Source organism: Folsomia candida, unplaced genomic scaffold, assembly GCF_002217175.1.
Source record: "Folsomia candida strain VU population unplaced genomic scaffold, ASM221717v1 Fcan01_Sc003, whole genome shotgun sequence".
Classification (NCBI taxonomy): domain Eukaryota; kingdom Metazoa; phylum Arthropoda; class Collembola; order Entomobryomorpha; family Isotomidae; genus Folsomia; species Folsomia candida.
This window is the reverse complement of record NW_019091195.1, coordinates 14,689,762-14,705,751: the sequence shown is the minus strand read 5'-3', so window position 1 is coordinate 14,705,751 and position 15,990 is coordinate 14,689,762. Positions and strand designations below refer to the sequence as shown.

General features: G+C 39.8%; 2 protein-coding genes and 1 long non-coding RNA gene across 3 annotated transcripts in view; all 3 read left to right on the top strand.

Moving 5' to 3' along the window:
* The first annotated feature begins 1,831 nt into the window (after window positions 1-1,831).
* LOC110847630 lies at window positions 1,832-3,749 on the top strand. The gene is made up of 2 exons (XM_022094608.2): window positions 1,832-2,501; window positions 2,647-3,749. Exons 1-2 carry the CDS (start codon window positions 2,014-2,016, stop codon window positions 3,647-3,649), a joined length of 1,491 nt encoding a protein of 496 aa, XP_021950300.1. The 5' UTR covers window positions 1,832-2,013; the 3' UTR covers window positions 3,650-3,749.
* Window positions 3,750-8,303: 4,554 nt separating this feature from the next.
* Window positions 8,304-9,069, top strand: LOC110847930. The gene is made up of 5 exons (XR_002547716.2): window positions 8,304-8,468; window positions 8,548-8,633; window positions 8,725-8,753; window positions 8,842-8,874; window positions 8,972-9,069. It is a non-coding gene; the product is annotated as an uncharacterized LOC110847930 (long non-coding RNA).
* Window positions 9,070-13,465: 4,396 nt separating this feature from the next.
* LOC110847041 overlaps window positions 13,466-15,990 on the top strand; it is a 29,796-nt gene continuing 27,271 nt past the window's right edge. Inside the window, exon 1 of the mRNA XM_035849014.1 lies at window positions 13,466-14,241. The gene's annotated coding sequence lies outside the window, so the exon portion shown is untranslated. The remainder of the gene's footprint in view (window positions 14,242-15,990) is intronic.

Here is a 15,990-nt window from a genome sequence, read left to right as displayed (position 1 = left end):
ATATACCGTAACTTCTCAGGATGAAAATGGATGGGTGAAAATGTTCATGCTATCCAAAACTTGGTAAGTACTTGTAAAACTTGACTTACAAAAGTCCACTATTTCCTGTCGTATTTGTTCCCCCGGGACTTTAATAAAGAAAAACGGAATATGCATAGGGACTGCTGCTGACTTTCGTGGTGGTGAATGCACATATAACCAGCTAACAATTGATGGTTGCTGACAATGCTCCAGTTGAATGAGTGGTTTTGTGCCGCAATAGAAAACGCGAAATCGTAGAAATTGAGTGTAGACTGCTCAATTTCATTTCCATGCATTTCAACAATTTCAGCTGCAGTGCTTGACTGACGGAGACCTGGATTTCATTCATAATGCTGACTTATTCACAGCTCCTACGACAGCAATTGACTTCCTTTTATCACCAATTAAGTGGAAATTCAAAAGGAATATGAGCTCATGAAGGAGTCAATTGTTAAATTAAATGGTTCCCAGTCCTCACACAGGAAGACTACAAACCAACTGCAGCCATGTGCATAGCTTTTGACAGGAAAATAAGATTTTTACAAAACGCGAGCTTTGATTTGATAAGTTTTATTTGCTGAAACCTTAAATTTTTAAAGTGGGTTGATTCGATTCTTGTTTTCCAATTCAACTGGGTTATTTTTAGGAAGGATATGTAACAAATAACAACAACATATATTACGTTGTTTTCCCCAATCTTTGCATATCAGCAGAATTTGTGTAATCACCATTTCTATTATTCAGTATTTATTCACCACACATGTCTACATATTGTTCTGCTGACACTTGTAAGCAAACTATATCAAAATGACGAGTTATCAATGAAATTGATGATATCATTCATCCTTGGAATTTTTATTCCATTCCATCATCAATCCAAACAATATAATCATTTTGAATGTCCAGAAACAACAGGTTTGGAAACGTTACAACTTACATTCCAGAGCTGTGCAAACGGTAACTGTGCTGGCAAACAGCAAGAAAATGTCCTTTCCACGAATTTTGCATTGGTGATGTATGTATGCACTTATAAGTATTTATATAAGTATGTAACGTGTACTTATGCATAATTATCTATATTATAAGCTGGAAATGTTTGTCTGCAACGGAAGTGAAAGTAATTTTCCGAAACGGAAGTGAAAGTGGAGGAAGTTAATCTTAATTTAATTACTTCCGATGCGGACTGGTATTCAAGGTGTGGAACTTATCGCCCGGCGGAAGACGGGCTTATACTCTAGTACATAATACTCGAAATATGTAAAACCATTTTCTAAAAAACACACCTAAATAAAAATAACTCACTCGTAATATTTTACCGTAAAGTTTTTAAAGGGGGACATTTTTCAATAAAAAAACTGACAGAAATTTCAAACCTACCTGCAAATTCATTTGTATTAATTAAAGTAGATTCTGTATATATTCTAATCATACATACATGTTTTCGAATAATTTTTTTTACATAAATTCAGTACAGCGATTTGAAAAAATCAGAAGCTGTAATTGAGCTAAGTAGGTTCAAACAAAGCAATTGAAATTAGTCGCATGTAACTATATCATGCTTATGATAATCTCATCTATCAAAAAATGCATGACCACCGAGCTTTAACTATTTAGATTGACCACTTTTAAACTAACTGTGTTCGATCGACAGGCTTTTATACTAGTGGATACTCACTTATGTTGAAAATAATGATGACCATTTTCATCAAATCACGCTGATTATAAGCATTAAGCTTGTTTTATTTACACAAATACGATAACAATTGCAGCGTTTTCGGCAAGTCTGAATAAATGAATGATTTTCAGCACCAAAGGGCACAATTGGAATAAGATTTTTGGACACTGTGGTTTCACAAAGTAGTTCGTCTGTCAAGTTGTTGTGATCAAATTTTAATACCTTCCAATTCTTTTTCGTTCGTCATTAACTTGCAAACGCTCTGTTATTCTCCCCGCCAACTCTTTAGCCCTGAACACACGCGTGAAAATTAGAATATGTCTCAACATATGTATTATATTACACTTTTGTTCGCACTTGTGGCATTGGTCCACTCACAAGGCGTAGATGATACCCTGACTCCTAGATCAAAGGGGGCAGACGTCTCTGAAGCCGTGGTAAGAAAAATTCTACGTTCAGGAATATTTCCCCACGACCAAAACTTGCTGCGGAGGTTGTCCTACGTCGAAAGTCGAGATGGTGAAGATGATAAAACATACAGACCACAATATTTTGGGGGAATTTGGCAATTGGATGAAGTTCTGTTTAACCAAACCAAAAATGTGACTGGCCTCAACACGATTTATCAGAGACTTAACGCCACTTGGAACATCCAATGGAACAGCGTCACTTGGGCTGACCTTCTCGTCCCCATGTATTCCGGATTAGGGGCCAGGCTGTACTTGCACACGCTTTCCCTCAGTAACAGACCCATCCCCGGAACCATTGATAGTCAAGCCGAATACTGGAGGCTCAATTACAACAGGTACGTATTACCTCACGCTAATTTTGTGCGTTTAGACACCCTAAGCACATAAGTTAACAAATTGTTTTCAATTTGATAATCCACGCCACTGACCACTCATCTGCTTAATTTATCTACATATTTACATATATTCCCATTTATGTAGAACAGATCAAAACGCTACAACGTACAAGGACCTGGTGAAGAGACTGGAAAGCGATGGCGGTGTTTGCGAAGGGTTGATGGACATTTGCATAGTCCTTGATGGGTCTCGGAGTATCGGAGCTGGCGCCTTCATTCGAGCCAAAGGCTTCGTTGCCGACTTGGTCCAAACTTTCTCCTTGAATTCCACTCGTGTGGCGTTCGTTCTCTATTCTGACAATGCACAAAAAATATTTGACTTTAGTAACACTCTAACTCCCTCAGCAATGAATACCACCATCCGGAATGTGCGTTATCCAAATGGAAATACGAATACTCCTGCTGGTCTCCTCATGGCGGTCACATTCTTCAACCAGGCCACCCCACGACCCGGAGTCCCACAAGTTGTTGCCACGTTCACGGATGGAAATAGCAATCGAGGAAACCTCACGGTTGCCGTTGCCGCAGTAAAAACCGCTAATTTGACTTCCTTCGCCGTTGGAATTGGCAACGAGCAGGACATCAGGGAAAGTGAGCTTCAGCAAATAGCACTCAACGACTCGTCCAGAGTTTTCAGGGTCAACGACTACGAGGCACTAGCCGAATTCTTTTTTCAAATGAACAAGGCCACCTGCGAGGTTCCCCAAGAACCCGAGATTGGCGACGAACACAACGGAACACTGAATAAAAATGAAAAGAGATATTTCAAATATCAAATTCCCGATGGAGGATTCACGCTGACTTTATCAGCCACAAGGGGACAAGTTTCTGGATGGTATTCGTACACTGTGGAAACTCCCAACTCTGCCATACACCAAGGAACCTTAGGACGTGCCACCTTCATTCCGAAGCTGGGAGTGGCCCAAATAAATTCCCCAGTTTACATTAGCATCCAAGGAACCTCTGATGGCGAGTCAGATTATAAACTGAGCACTTTGGAGGGAAATCATTCAAGTGGCGAATCCTTGAGGTCTCCTTACCAAGTGATTCTCTCCCTCCTCCTCGTCCTCTTTTATGTTAAACTGTGAAAACTCCTACGTATAACTATCTACTCTAATTATGCAAATTACCAATATTTAGTGTCAAATAAACATCATGAGAACCCTAATGAAAGGTTCGTTTGAAATATCCAATTCGCATAATTTTTCTTATTGTATCACATCTTAAAGTCTATAGATTTTCGAGTACCACCGACAATTTAATTTCGTATCCGGTTGAATTAGATAAATTTCACTACTGAAATCACCTTCTCGTGTTTATTGCTTTCTAGTATGGCGTCAAAATGGCACGTGCATTGCACTTCGTGATCATCACATACTGAGTAATTAAATACGATACGGAATAAAATAACACTCTGACCATTAGTGTACAGGTGAATTACATGCCTCCGAATTCACAGCACACGAGTGCACACGTACATATGCATACGAGTACATACGCAGATAAATTTCCTTGGCTGAATTTGCGGCGAAATATAAAACCAATAAGTTTTTAGGTTGCGTTCCGTCACTCAACGTAATTTTCTCGGCATTTCATTTAATGAAGTGAATTTCTTGGTTTTATGGCATTTCATGTCAGTAGAGTGGGTGCACACAAGATCGCATAAAAACCGTGCGTCGTTTTTCCCCTTGTTCTCCTATCTGACACTCTGACACTTGGAAGCTTTCCTCTTCAATCTGGGCGAGCGAGATGAGTTGTTGGTTCAATTCATTCGTTTTCCACTCCAATCTCGACTACCTGTTTCATCCTCTCTCTCTCGGCCCACCTTGTAATCCAATACTCTCCATTTTCTTTCACCTCTCCCATACAAAAACCAATCCAGGCAGCCCACGCGTTTCTCCTTAATCGCATCGGGACAGCCACACGATATTCAGAATCTGAATTCATGCCTCTCGTTGTCGAGCTGTGTAGCCCAATTTTCTTTCCTGCTCTCGTGTACCTGAAAAAAATCGGCAGGGAAAGTAGAGAAAGTCAAGCATTCATGCCTACGTATTGTGAATTCTGCTGCAAGACCCTTGAGTGGAATTCTCGTGCATATGTTCCTGTCATAACTAATTGTGCTAAAAATGGAACAATTTCATTTCTGAGAGATATGTCAGGCACACTACAGTCTCAAGTTTCATTGCTGATGGGATTATATATGTGCAAGTATTATGAAAATAAGGAAATGTCAGCCATAATCTGATAAAGAGTCGTTTTAGCTGGAAATGGATAAAACTGGTATTAAACAGATCAGAGTCAGTATCAAAGGAGGAAAATGTGACATGTTCCAGGAAATCGGTGTACACAGAATATTCTTCACAAAATTAATTAATTCAACTTTCACCGAAATTTTTCTCCATGTCAAGAGACAAATATGCATGAATATTATTTCCTTTGAAAGATACTCATCAGAAGCTATTTACTTTGATCTCATGCGTCATGTAAATTGTGGCACGACATTTCTGACTAAATGCCAGTAAATATGCGTATCTTGAACATTCATCCATCACAAGTTATGGTTACAAAGATTAGATGCTTTGGTAAAGCGTACAGCACAATGAAAAATATGATGTGGGAGGGTTGGAACAATGGAATGAGCAATTCACCTGGAGGTGAATTAATACCTCAACAAGAAATATCTACTTGGATGATGGGTTGATTGTGGATTTGCTGCTGCGAGGCTGGAGGAGGGGGCGGTGTAGTGGAAGATCATGTTGAGACTTATGAGGATGCTCAGGGCTGTTGGAGATTAGACACATTTTGGGAGAAAGTTCTTGTTTTACTTTATATTCCTAATATGTATAAACAGCCCATTTGGCAGCATGAGGTGTTGTAACAAACCCACGCCGTTTGGCATAATCAGCAGCCACAAAGTGCGATTATTATTGTCCTCATATAGTACTTCCATACATACATTCAATATTTAATTCCTTACTGTGTTGCTATCCTCAGTGCTGCATAATCAATCAATTCACAATTAAGCTGGTACATACATACAGATGTTTATGTAATATGGTTTTAGTGGCTTGAATCCCCATGATATTTATATCAGCACCACTTCGCGTGGGTGTGTCGCAACCGATCAAAATTCAATGAAAAATTTGTATGTGGGAGGGTTGGGACAAAGCAACGAGAAAATTAACCTTGTGTGACAGCAGCCTTTTAAGACAAACTCGTGAATCTGTGAACAGTTGCTAGTTGAAATGCTTTTCGTTCTTATGTCAGAAAATTAACTCACTACATTCCGCTAATTGAAGATATGTGCAGCTTTTCATCTTGAAAAATATAACCCAAGGAATCGTTATATTGGTCTCCATACAAAAAAAAACACTGTATAAAACCTCTTAATTGCATGTCCATTCCATGATGGACTTAATTGGACCAAGAGTTTTTGCTACAAAATTCGTCGTTTTGTATTTGAGTTACACAACCTCTAATGAAGAAATGAACCTGTGAACCACGTAGCCTGTGAATTTGCTTTCACGTATTCAGAGAAAGCACAAGGTTCACAAGAACTGTGATACTGCTTAAAAATATCGAGACCTGCTCGAAAGCAAAGTGATTGATTTGCCTCGAATACATTATAAAAATGTGCGCTATACAGTCTCTCGTGTGCCATGTATGCAATATTTTAGGGAGAAAGGTTGAGTCCATTTTCCGAGTTTCATGAAATTATCCGATCACTCAGACCTTTACGAAGAACTCACTCGCTTCTGTTTACTTGCAAAGCAAATAAGCCAAAACACATCCAAGGCATATGATTGACGAAAAAATAAACAAATTCTTTAAGAGGCATTTTTTTAGAACTCATGGATATAATTTTTTTTATTCATTGGTCACAAGCTTTCGGAGAAAAATACTTTTCCCTTCATCGTGTAACAATCTGTAAAATCATCGTGCAGAACATGACCACAAATGGAGTGGCGCAGATTGGTACTTCTGACCACATCATAAAGGAAATATTTAGGCACGACGGGGACCGTTGTTGAGAGGAACTTTGGGAGTTGGAACTATTTTTATGATAAAAATAGTGAATAAAAATAATAAACGACGAACATAACTCGGGGTCTTCCTCATAAAGCTCGAATTGAATTCAGGGCCAGATTATGGAGTTTGTTTCTCATTTGTCTTACTTACATTTCAAGTGGTGGAGGACGAGGAGGGCCATGTCTTATCTCCCATCACGCTTTCTCCACCCACACAATGCCGTCTTCCTCATTCATCCCCTACAACAATTCACCATGCAGTCTTTACATCATCACCATCGTCCTCGTTTATGTTTCATCAGCTTTTATTAATCAAGGTCAAACTCGCCTCATAATTTTGTTGGGTTTGTTTTGATAGAAATGTATCATCACAAATGAAATCACGAAAATAAATAAGTAAAAGATCAATGAGACGAATGTTCTTTTGGGGGCTAACTCCTCATAGTTTGGAAACCATACGACACAATTGAAGCAGAGCTAATCTCGAAAAAAATCAAAAGAAAGCGAGAATGCGACGACTGTCTTCGCTCATAACTCATAACTGAAAAAGTTTCCGGAGATACTTTTTTCGGGTAAACTGCGCAGAAAAAAAACAATTTAACGTTTATAAACTTTACGACGTGATTTAATAAGCAACAATGGGATTAAGCGTATAAGAGATTGTTATTTTTATAATATTAATCGCAACCCCTGAGAAACCTGGTCCTAACATCCAAGGGAAATTACGTATGTATCTAGATAAGATTTCAATTCAAAGCTCAACACAATTTTCATCGCAGGAAAAGTGGCAAGAGGTTTGCGTATACTCGAAGAACTCGACATGAGAACTTGACTACACGTGTTTCCATTAACCAAACTTTCTGATAAAACGGCAAGAAAATTGATTAATCCATTAAATTATCCAACTAGCTAAGCACTTAATTTAGCTCCAGAAACAACTTACTTTCACTCAGCAAACTCAAGCCCATTAGAAGCAAATACATACGTACGCATTTCTTGCTCGAAGCATATCCGGCGTGAGGTGGTGTGCGTGTCAACATCATAATTTGCATTTCCTATTAAATCATGCGTAGCAATTTACGCATGTTAATTTAACCTAGTTTCATACTTCCGAAGAAGCAAACAAATTACAACCTGACATAAGTAATTAATTGTATTGGGAATTTTATTTATCTAGGCCAAAATATTCAGCCTTGCAGCGTATGGCTTCTAACAATTAGCATTCCTTGTTGCTCTCGCCCACAGGGGACACTAATTTTACTTTAGTCCAGAAAATTTTACTTTCATCTGATCTGATAAGCAAGCTTAACTATTAGCCACGAAATCGCGACAAGCGTAAGGCGACAAGGTACTAAATTGCTCGCGACCTGTCAACTCAGTAAAATATTTCTTAAGCCCTTGATAACCAAAGTCCCGGTTAAGTCGAATTTAGTTTAAGCTACTTAAATTAATCAGCTCAGCATAACACGCATTAAGGCTGAATTGTATTAAAGATGGAATTTATGTATAAACCACCTGAAATTTTAGTCTGAAAACATGATAGTGGATCCCACTCATAGGTGATGATCAAGACACGGCCATAGGCCTAATGATTTAATGATGAGGATCAAATAATGCACAGATTAAAACCATCGAACCACAGATTTGCTCACCCAGTCGGCAATTATAATTAGCCGTTATAATTAACCGTTACGCGCTTAACGGTTGTTTCCTCCTATCTTACAATACTTTTTTACTTTTTCATTCTTTTCCTTCTTTTTTTCCCCATTTACCCACAAACCACCATGTGAAGCAATCCTCTTCGTCGTCCTGAAGAAGACCCTTTGAGGTCGAAACGTTGACAAAAAAGGCCTAATCCGGACCCCTCCAAATACTACAAGTGAGCCCTTATCCTTTCACTTTTCCAATTATAATTAGCCCACGATCAAAACTATTAATTAAATAACTGCATATTTTAGTTTTATGCAAACACCCACATAATTCGCACTAGACGACTTCATCGAGAAAATAACCAAATATACCGATAAGTTTCAGCACTTGCAATGTGAGCTGTTTTTTATTTCATTCTGTGACTAACTAATTTCATAGCTGCCAGTTACTTACTTAACTGACTGAAAGTTTCCATCAACTTGTAGCTGTCAATATATGCACTACATTAGTCCACGTAAGCTCAACCAACTGCTACTCACATGAAATTCTATATAAATCCACAATGAGAGAAAGTAAGTCAACTCGTGCCAAACTTGTTCCAGTTTCCAAAGAACTCATCGACCATGAACGTCAGAGTATGTCAGACTGACTCTATCTTAACGTACATGCATAATATTCAATATTTATCATACAACGTGCAACTACGCATCATGTTGGAACTATCTTTAACAGATCTTGACTCAATGACTACACGAGTCGATGTTGCGCTGAATGAATTGTTCTTTGACACCTTCATTTACGATTACGGGGAACAAATAAATAAACCAAGTAACAACCTGGTTGCGTTATTGGAGCAGTAAAAGATGTTATTGTTTTGAGTAATTTCGGTGTCTCTGCTCAGAACACCGAATGCAATTTCGGTAGAACAGTATGCGTCGTGACACGACACGTGGAGTAAGGGGCCGTCCATAAATTACGTAACGCAAAAATCGTCATTTTTTAGACCCCCCCCTCCCCCCTCGTAACGGCATCGTAACGCTTCTCGACTACCCCCCCTCCCCCTTCGTAACGTAACATAAATTTGATTTCACCGCAGATGATTTACTTAGCACTCGCAATGCATTGTGCGGAATTTTGGGGCGGCACCGATGAAAGGAAAGGGGGGTATCGCTCATTCTGTTACCACAAAATAGAGCCAAAAATCCAGTTTATTTTTACTTATACAACCAGATCATTTCGGTTACTCCATTTTGAGATATTTAAGGTCAAAGTTTGACCGCAAACTTTTGCAAATGAATTGATCTGGTTGTACATATCTATGTAAAAATAAACTAGATTTTTTCGTATATTTCTTGGTAACAGAACGAACGATGGACTCGTTACCCCCCCCCCCTTCCTTGACCGGTTCCGCCCTAAAATTCCCCACTGTAATGCAACCTTTTCTCAATTTACACCTGGAAAACTAATGAAAAATGTATATTTACTACATGCGTACACTGAAACCTTTTGGATGACATGAATTCAATATGCTCGGCGTATCATATTTGGCGAATTTTAGTCCAGTTTATAAAATGTGTTACGTAACAAATTTTTTATACCCCCCACCCCCTTCATAACAATTCGTAACGCACTTCCCATGACCCCCCCTCCCCCCCTCTTGCGTTACGTAATTTATGGACGGCCCCTAAAATTATGGTGACACCAATATTTTCTAGCAGTCTTACAAATTGTAGTGCCGTCTGATGTATTTGACTTGGCCGTTCATTCCAGAAAGTTTGCGATCTTGATGAATGAAATTAACGGATAAAAATGACGCATTCATTGTACTCGTTATGGAAAAGTTGCATTATTTTATTTCTGCAGTTCGAAATAACTTGAGTTCCATAAAAATAATTTAAATTTCAGCAAGTTTCAACATATTTTGTGGTAATTTTGCTTAAGTAGGTTAAGGCCAAAGAAAGTTTATTGTATTGTATGCTTTATTTCATAAAATAACAAAATTACAGAAAAAACTATAATAATAAACTATGACGGTAAATTAAATTAGTCATCAACAATTGCTGGATGCATCACGAAATTCAGGAAGTTTCAAACCAACTTCATTTTTCAATAAGAACAAAGCCATTTTTTGCACAACAAACGCCGGTGCTTTTATAAACAGCCTTTCATAGCATTCTCTCAACATACTATTATTTCAATAATATACAAACAATAATAACCATACCAAAGATACATCAATAATATGTGTGTCAGTTGGCACTGTCAGATGTTATCATCCAATTGTCAATTAATCATTTGGCGTCAGTGGTCATTACCCGCCATGTTTCCAACCTTAGCCTGTTTTTGGATGATAAATAGCCTTCTCGCCCAGGCTTATCAACTACACTCAAGCCCTTACACCAAATATTCATACTCAGCTAGTGGAAGCATGCCAGCATTTTACAATAATAATCCAGCAGGAATCCAGCACGATGGAAGATTTAGCACTGTTTTAGAAAAATACCTCAATCGCACAGAACCGGAAAAGATCGAAAGCTACAAAGAGAAAAATTATGGAGATGCTTGTCAAAAGTCTTCCGATTGTAATAGAACATCACGACTAATTTGCAACATTGAGGGAAGGTGTGTCTGTAAATTTGGAGGTTCCAGCATTTTTGATGAAGACCTTTCAATTTGTGCGACGCGGCTGGGCCACATTTGCACAACGCACAATGGGCAGCACTTCTGCACCAAGAATGCCGAATGTGATCCGATAAAGAAAGTCTGCGCGTGCATCCCAGGCACACAAAAGGTTGGAGGGAAGTGTGAGCCTGACCAGGAACCGGAAGAAGACTTGGACTACTTTGACAGCGGAACAACCGAACAAGATCAGAAAATCAGTTCCACCACTCTAAAATCCCTTCTAGACTTTGAGCGTGAAAGCGATAGTATTGCACAACAAAAGTCAACATCCGTGAATGACTACGACAACGGAGGAGATGACGAGGAATTGTTTTCTCGAGGGGACGAGGATACGGCTCTAATACCGCCTTCGATTGCGACAACCCAACAGTTGGAGAAATTCGAGTATCAGATGGAAAGTGACACCACGTCTGGAGGGGATATAGTCTCAACCCCCGCATTTCCGGCCCACTATTCCGACCCCGCTCCCACCACCTTCCAGACTAGCTCTTCGGACAACAGCAACAGCAACAATGAGGATTCTATCGTCCGTCCTCCGTTTCTTCCTGTACCCCTGCTGGAAATTCCGACACCAATTCAGGCCCCACCAACAACCGAGTACGGTGTCAATTATGCTATTCCAGAGCCACCCACTTTTAGAGGAGAATCTGTGGAAAGCGTAATCAGAATGCCGGAGACAACACCTTCGTACCAACAGTACCAAGGCGTATCTGAAAGAGAATTACCGGTACACGAAGTACCTGGACAATTTGAGGCTGCCGACATTCCATGGCCATGGCCAATCGAGAATGTGGAAGAATCGTCGCCATATCCAACAATCAAGGAGAAAGTAAAACTGGGTGAAATGTGCAACAACCAAAATAATGGAGAGTCAAGTTGTGGCGTGAACGCAGTTTGTCAAGAAATTGGAAATTCTTCCGATTTCGTGTGCGTGTGCAAAGGCAGTTTTATTGGCAAGGCCGAGTCTGATACAGATTGCATCGAAGAGCAGATGACGGAGAAAGATGACATATTTCATACCAATAAGGATCACATGGATGACAACACAAACATTAATGTAATTACACCTGCTGTGGTTTCACCCTTGGATCAAAACACAATCCTAGAATTGGACGCAACGAAACCATTACGGGAATTCCTCCTCGTGGGCGAATCGTGTGTGCCTCCGTCATCTGAGGGAATTGAGAAGAATAGTTTGAAGAACCCGGAAATCAGTCTTTCGATTTGTGTCCAAGATGCGGAATGCGTTTTAGTCACCTCCCTCTTCCAAGAGTTCAATATTTGCCAGTGCAGGCAGGGATTCTCCAGCACGGCAAACGGCAAATGTACAAATTATAGAGCCACATCATCTGCAAGTAGTCGAATGCTGTTGAGCCGAGAGATTCAGTTGACGTGGTTGGGCTTTAATTCACTCTGTATAATAAGTTACAATTTTTTCTTGTAGTTTTGTTTGTTGGGTGGTTCAAAGTTGTTCTCATTCATTGGCTTGTTGACATTCAACATCAGCAAGCAAAAAAAGAGTCTAATTTATTTTTTGTTATTTTACTACATGTTTTTCCAATCTGCATATGTATGAATTCGAGTATGTGTGTACTTATGAGTCGATCCTTCTTGCCGTTAACTTGGATAAATAAATAAAAGTTGTTTGGTTCTGTCATCTGCGGCAAGTGATTCGAGTTGTCATCATATTTTCCTTTGACGTAAGAACACACTTTCACATCAACATCGACTAATAGATTGTTTGTCGACCCACATTTCCATTTATGCTTTCACATGAATTGGACATAGAATAGCAATGTGCAATACCTTCCAACTTTGTTCACGTGTCGATAACCCACAGGATTCTTCATAATGCCATGACTCAGACTTTCGATAGGCACACATGCATATCAATAATACAGCTTAGAAATAACGGCACAATTATGTCCAATAAAAATATGGAACTCGTGGAACATGAACAAAGGTGCTAGTCTATCCAAATACCGTGTAACTGTAACTGTAAGCGGATTAAACAATAAAAAGATGAGTGTTCCGTAGTTCAATTAATTGTCCCATCCATCAAGTTCTACTACTCACTTATATTTCTTTTAAAAAGTACCCAAGTTACATATTTTCCGAGCTACGACTAACACTAAATAGACACTAAATCGTCAAACTATCCATGCACGTACCTCTCTCGGGGTTGAAAATGTGGAAAAGCTTTGAATTTACTAATGAGGATCGTTTATTTTTATGCCCCGTGTCAAATGTAGGAAATCACTCTCAGGAAGATCGTTATCCAAATATCTCGTGGATTGCACAAAAATATACAATTTCCAAGTGGAGGATGTGCAATACAGCATAAAAAGAAGATTGACGCCACTCCTCGCATTACCACCGTCATGGATTTTACTGGTTTAAATTATGTTTGAAAGCATATTAATGACCAAGAGGTTTCTCGTCGTGCGTTGCTTTGATAATAATTATGTCGACGACTCTGGTGGATTAGCATGCCTATAAAACGGAAGAATGGATCCGCTGAAGTCATCCAGTCTCCATCCAGTCTCCAGCCAAAACTCTCTCTCTCTCCTCTGACGCTACCTCAGCTACCACACGTCTCACTTTCCTCTCACCCGTTCTCCCTCATTCATTCCAGCTCCCACACAAAATCCTAACTGGCGAACTCAACTTCCCGACTAAATCCAAGAAAAATATCAGCAAATACAAATTGGTTCCACACGTACGTACTTGCACAGTTCCATTCCCCACGCCTGTTGAACTGCACCCATCCATAACTAAAATTCACACTTGACTTATTCGGACCGATTTTCTGGTTCGTCAAATATTCACAAAAAAGAGGAGGAAAGTTTTGACGAGCAGGGGAGAATTGTAAACAGTTTGCTCTCCTGAGTACACAAGATCATCATTTCATCCACCACCCACGCACGGCATCTTCCCGTGTGGCTCCTTACGGAGAAAGTGGTGCAGAGAGCGAGGTTGACCTACCCTTAGGACGCGCAGTCCGTTCAATGAAATAAACATTTTCACTCCCAAACAAGACTCAGCTTCATTACTATTTGAGTCTCCTGGTGAGAATGATATAACTTTGGGACGTGCGGAGCAACAATTAAATTATGCTTGTCTGGTACGCTCCTCTCTGCAAACCGTCTGGCAATTAACACCAGCACTCGTGTCAACCGGAGCAAGCATAAATTTGACAGTTGAGTGTCAACCTGTCAGAAAATTAACGGCATTGGGGAAAGTTGCGACTTGACTTTCACTCAAGGAACCAACTAACCAAGAAGAAGAGACCCGAGACGGACGACCGAGGAGGGGAAAAGGTAAGCCATACGTTCTTTCTTTCTGCTCTCTTTTCCTATGCTGCTTTCTTTTCTGTGGCTGATTTGGTGGTGGTGGAAGTGGTGCTGCGTCTTAATTAAAGCTCCTCTCGACACACCTTATCTGCCTCCACCTTGCCTCACCTACGTAGATGGACCTGCCTACATATGTCCCAACCTGCCCACTGTTTGCTTGACAGTTCTTTTATAAAAGTTTTCATTTTCTCCCATTGTTTAGCAAATAAACTTCTCAGAAACTAGTTTCTTCACATCTTTTGTGCACAAAGGACACCTTGTTGTGCTTAGACAGGTTTTTACATCTGTTACTTTTCCCAAGTAATTATATAAGTAGATGTGAAGCATAATGGTTCTCTCATTACAACTTTTCCCTCATTACCAAATGCAAAATGATAATTTCCATTGGATGAAGGGAAAGAACAAAGCGAAATTGTGCGCAAGTGACTGTCTTCACCTTGTTACGTACGTGCACGTCGTATTTCTCAAAAGCTTAAAACTGGAACAGTTTTTCGAGCTTTCAGAATTCTACGTTTCTCTCGTACGAGAAGGAAGACATGAAATGCATGAAGATAACAAACTTGTCTCTTTTACGACCACGCTTGATTTTTCCCCCATTGTCAGCAACGGGCAAGATCCGTTGTTGTAATATTTTGCCCTTTTTAGCCCGAGTCAGGGCTTATGTACCCGTCATGTCCGTCTGTCTGTCTGTCTGTCTGGTTTGCGATAACTGCCGTTAAACTAATCCGATCGACTTGAGATTTTGCACAAATGTAGTATGGGTCAAATGAGGAGTTAAGTTCGAAGATGGGCGAAATCGGTCAAGTGGTTGACCGGTGGGGGTCATATAGGTGGGTGGGGTATTATGCATCAAAATTTCAAAATTGCCGTAGAAAGCTGAAATTAGGTGCAGAGGTTGATAATGATTTCTAATGAAGGAATACAAAGTAAAATTGCAAAAATTTTCATCTGGAGGGACCCTGGTGACCCATACCGATTTTTAAAACTTATCCAATCGAACTGAAATTTGATACATAGGTTGTTAATGACTACCAATAGAGAATATGAATTGAAATTGGACACATATTCACCTGGGCAGACCCTATGGGGTGACCCATACCAATTTTTCAAATTCGTCAAATCGAGCTGAAATTTGGTAGACAAGTTGGTAATAGCTCCTAATGGAACAATATGCAGTAAAATAAGAAAAATTTTCATCTGGAGGACCTTATTGGGCGACCCAATAAGGTGACCAGGAGAAAAATTTGTGTGCACCAACAAATGTATACGAACCTAGTCACCCGCGTGGCTGGAATTTACATATGTTGCGTCTAAAATAAAATAAAATAAATAAAATAATCCTTTAAAGTCAACAGATATCAGTTAAAAGCAAACTGGTTTCCAATCTATGACTGTCCTTCTCACCATATAACTCTGGTGATGAGTCGGATCTTCTCACAGAGAACGGACTCTGCGAGGGCTCCCCTTTCTGGCATTGCCAGACCGTCTGGCCGGGTTCACCCAACCATGAGAGGAGCACCCACCCCGTACTAACACCGAGCCGAGTAGGATTAGCAAATAGCTTCCCGGACAGAGAGGAATCGAACGTGTGACTGCGTGGTGACAGTTCCGCCCCCGAACCCCTAAGCCAAAGGGCTATTGCTAATATTACTAGGAAATATCCTGAGAGTTTTAGGAAAAACTATACACTCGTTTCAAAGCTATGGTCATGGTCAA

Coding starts and splice junctions, on each gene's coding strand:
- LOC110847630 (XM_022094608.2), top strand. CDS start 2,014: ATGTCTCAACATATGTATTATATTACACTTTTGTTCGCACTTGTGGCA. Junction 2,502..2,646: donor TGGAGGCTCAATTACAACAG/GTACGTATTACC, acceptor CCATTTATGTAG/AACAGATCAAAACGCTACAA.